Genomic DNA, 2,954 nt, shown 5'->3' with positions numbered 1-2,954 from the left:
CATCGGGGTTGAAGGGGGGGACGTGGGCAAGCGCATTGGGGCAGGGGTGGAGGGGAAGGGGACATCACAGGGTCGTCGCAGGGCCAGTTGGCGGCGGGCCGTGCATGGGCGGGCGGAAGGGAAGGGCGCGGGCGATGGTCTTCCGGACGCGCAAAACGCAGACCATCGTAGGAACTTCCCAGCCCGAGGAAGACGGCACAGCCGTCCGGTCGCGCGGCAGTGCCGCGGGCCTCTCACGTATGGGCGCTATGTACTTGACGGCGGTGCCGCGCTTGTCGCCGCCCAGGCGGAACACGGGCTGCCCGCCCTGCGCTGCGCGGCAGGCCGCCTCAAGGAAATCAGTCACCTGGGGGTGTTTGGGGGGGGGGGTTGATGTTTGGGTGTGGGCGTGGGGAGCTGTGTGATGTGTGTGCGTGCGTGCGTGCGTGTGTGTGCGTGTGCGTGTGTTGTGTGTGTTGTGTGTGTGTGCGCGCGCGTGTGTGTGCTTGCATGCATGCGTACACGTACGTGTGCATGTAAAAGGAGAATTGACAAGGGACTGCAGCAGGATCGGAGGCCACCAGGATTGCCGACTGCGACTGACGCACACAGAGCGGGGGACTGTACCCCATGCACCGACCGCGCGCGCGTGCGCGAGCCAGCGCCTGTACGAGCCTGGTTGCTGTGTGCGTGCGTGCGCGCGGGCGTGCGCGCGCGCCGCGTCGAACGCGGGATGCTGCGGGGGCGGCCTCACCTCCGCCACCTTGCGGGCCGGGTCGGTGCCGGCCGTGCCCAGGTCAAACACCTGGGGGTTGGGGGGGGGGGTAGGGGGCCGGTTTGCCCCAAGTGCTGTGCGTGCGGGCGGTGCTGTGCAGCTTAGCGAGGGGCCGCTGCGGCGAGCCGCCCGAGGCGCTGCGCAGCAACGCCCCGCGGCGCCCCTAATACCGTTCCGGGCACCGCTGCGTGGCCGGCGAGCAGGCAAGCGCGCTACGCAGCAGCGCGGCCGAGACTGCGCGGGCTGCAAACGCACACGGCCCCAACATTTCCCATACATTTCCCATTGTACTCCTCGGCGAGCGGATACCCCATCCGAGCCTGTGCGCCCTATACGTTTGCTGCACCATACGCGTCACGCCGCACCTGGGCGCTGTTAGGACACCCCCATCACGTCACACCTGTATACTGGTGTCACACACATATCACACGCATCACATCCCACCTGTATGCTGCTGTTGGCCCCCAGGGTGTAGATCACGTTCCGCTCGTCGTCCCAGGCCAGCCGCTCCAGGGCCTCAGGGGCGCGGAACAGCAGGGACGGCAGGAAGCTGGGCAGCAGCTGCTGAAGGCCGCCGGTGACGCGGACCTGCGCGGTGACGAAGGGGGGGGGGGGAGAGGCGTGAGCGGTGCCGGCGCGCCGGCGGCTTGCACCACTCCTCATCCTCGGACAACGCGCCCCCTTCCTGAATTAAACATGCAGGAGGTGCAGCAGGCACTTGCACTCGCGCGCGCGCGCACATACACACACACACACACACACGCGCGCGTGCCCACACAAATGTGCCTGTGCATGAGCACAACCGCGAGCCCACACGCAAGCGCGCACCTTGGCGCAGCGCTTCTGCCTCCAGCTGTCGGTTGCGGCGTAGGTGAGCTCGTATAGATTGCCATCAGCACCCCCCAGGAATATGCTGCGCGCATAATGAAACGTGAGAAATGAGAGAGCGCTGCTGAGATGACCACGCGGGTGGAGCCCGCGGTGTGCACGGGCGCATGAGTGCGGCGATGCGGCAGGACACGCATCGAGCGAGGAGCGAGGCCGCTCAGGAACCGCGAGGTGCTGTCGGCAGGCACGTGGCTGGCGAGGGTTGCGCGTTGCAAAGCGGCGGGGGGAGGCGGCATGCGAGGGACGGGCAGCAAGAGGGGTCAGGGGGAGGGGCGCCCCAGCTGCACAGGGGGAGGGATGTGTGCAGGAATGCAGTATCTATAGCGGGAGTGCGCAGCCAGCAAGTGCGTGAGCTAGTGCCGACGGCTCCTGCAAAGCAAAGCCGGCGGGTGAGCACTGCCGGTCCTGGATGGATGGCAAGGGGCGTGGTGGGGGCGCCCGACAGCGCGTGCCTCACCGGCCCGTGGTGGGTGACGCGGCGGCGCACGTCATGACCACGTTGTCACTCGGGACGCAGTACAGCGGCATGGCCTGCGGCAAAGGGGATGGCAGGGGGCAGGACGCTGCGAGTGGCATGGCGACGTCGGCGTTGCGGGGCGCTGTGGGGCAGCGCGTGCTGCTGCTTGCAACAGCTGCACGGGTGGGATCGCAAAGAAGGCAGATGCATGCGCAGGGGAGAGGCAATGCGCCCCACTCTGAGGTGCTGCCAGTGAACGCGGTTGCACGCTGTGGCGTCTTTGCCGCAACCCAAAACACCCCCTTTGGCGGCAGGCGGACCTGCAGGGACAGGTTATCATAGGGGTCTGCCGCCGCGCCGCCCGCCTTGGAGGGGCCGATGCAGACGCCCAACAGCACGATCTGGCAAAGGGTGCGGGGTTGAGTCGATTTGTTTTGGGGAGGGGGCGCAGCACTCGGCGGTTGGCGCCCCCGTTGCGCATGCGCCGCACGAAGCCTGTGCCCTCGTGCAGCGCCCTGGCGGCTGCCGCAGCCCGAGCTGCCCTCAAACTTTCCCGCCCAAGGGCCATAAAAGGGCCCCCACATGCCCCGGCACACCCCCTGCTCTTGTGCACACATATGAAGCAACGCGAGACGCGCACCCACACACCAGGAGGCGCACACTCGCAACCATGCGCGCATGCACACACACACACACACACACACACACGTACACACACACACACACACACACTCTCTCTCTCTCTCTCTCTTTCTCTCTTGCCCACCCTCTGTACGGCCAACTTGATTGCATAGCCCCCCCCCCGCCCTCACCTCCACAGTGGTGGCCAGCACTATCACGTGCTTCCCCGCCTCA

General features: G+C 67.0%; 1 protein-coding gene across 1 annotated transcript in view; it reads right to left on the bottom strand.

Annotated features, from left to right (window-relative positions):
- Nucleotides 1–64: 64 nt before the first annotated feature.
- Nucleotides 65–2,954, bottom strand: part of MNEG_5090 (putative nucleoporin) — a gene marked incomplete at both ends in the record, with an annotated part of 4,586 nt that continues 1,696 nt past the window's right edge. Inside the window, 6 exons of the mRNA XM_014046437.1 lie at nt 65–346; nt 734–784; nt 1,199–1,342; nt 1,583–1,667; nt 2,100–2,173; nt 2,420–2,500. Coding sequence (XP_013901891.1) covers nt 65–346; nt 734–784; nt 1,199–1,342; nt 1,583–1,667; nt 2,100–2,173; nt 2,420–2,500 — 717 coding nt within the window. The remainder of the gene's footprint in view (nt 347–733; nt 785–1,198; nt 1,343–1,582; nt 1,668–2,099; nt 2,174–2,419; nt 2,501–2,954) is intronic.

The sequence above is a fragment of the Monoraphidium neglectum genome (genome assembly GCF_000611645.1).
Source record: "Monoraphidium neglectum strain SAG 48.87 unplaced genomic scaffold scaffold00741, whole genome shotgun sequence".
In the NCBI taxonomy this organism is placed as follows: domain Eukaryota; kingdom Viridiplantae; phylum Chlorophyta; class Chlorophyceae; order Sphaeropleales; family Selenastraceae; genus Monoraphidium; species Monoraphidium neglectum.
The sequence above is the reverse complement of the archived record's forward strand: the minus strand, read 5'-3'. Positions and strand labels throughout refer to the sequence as shown.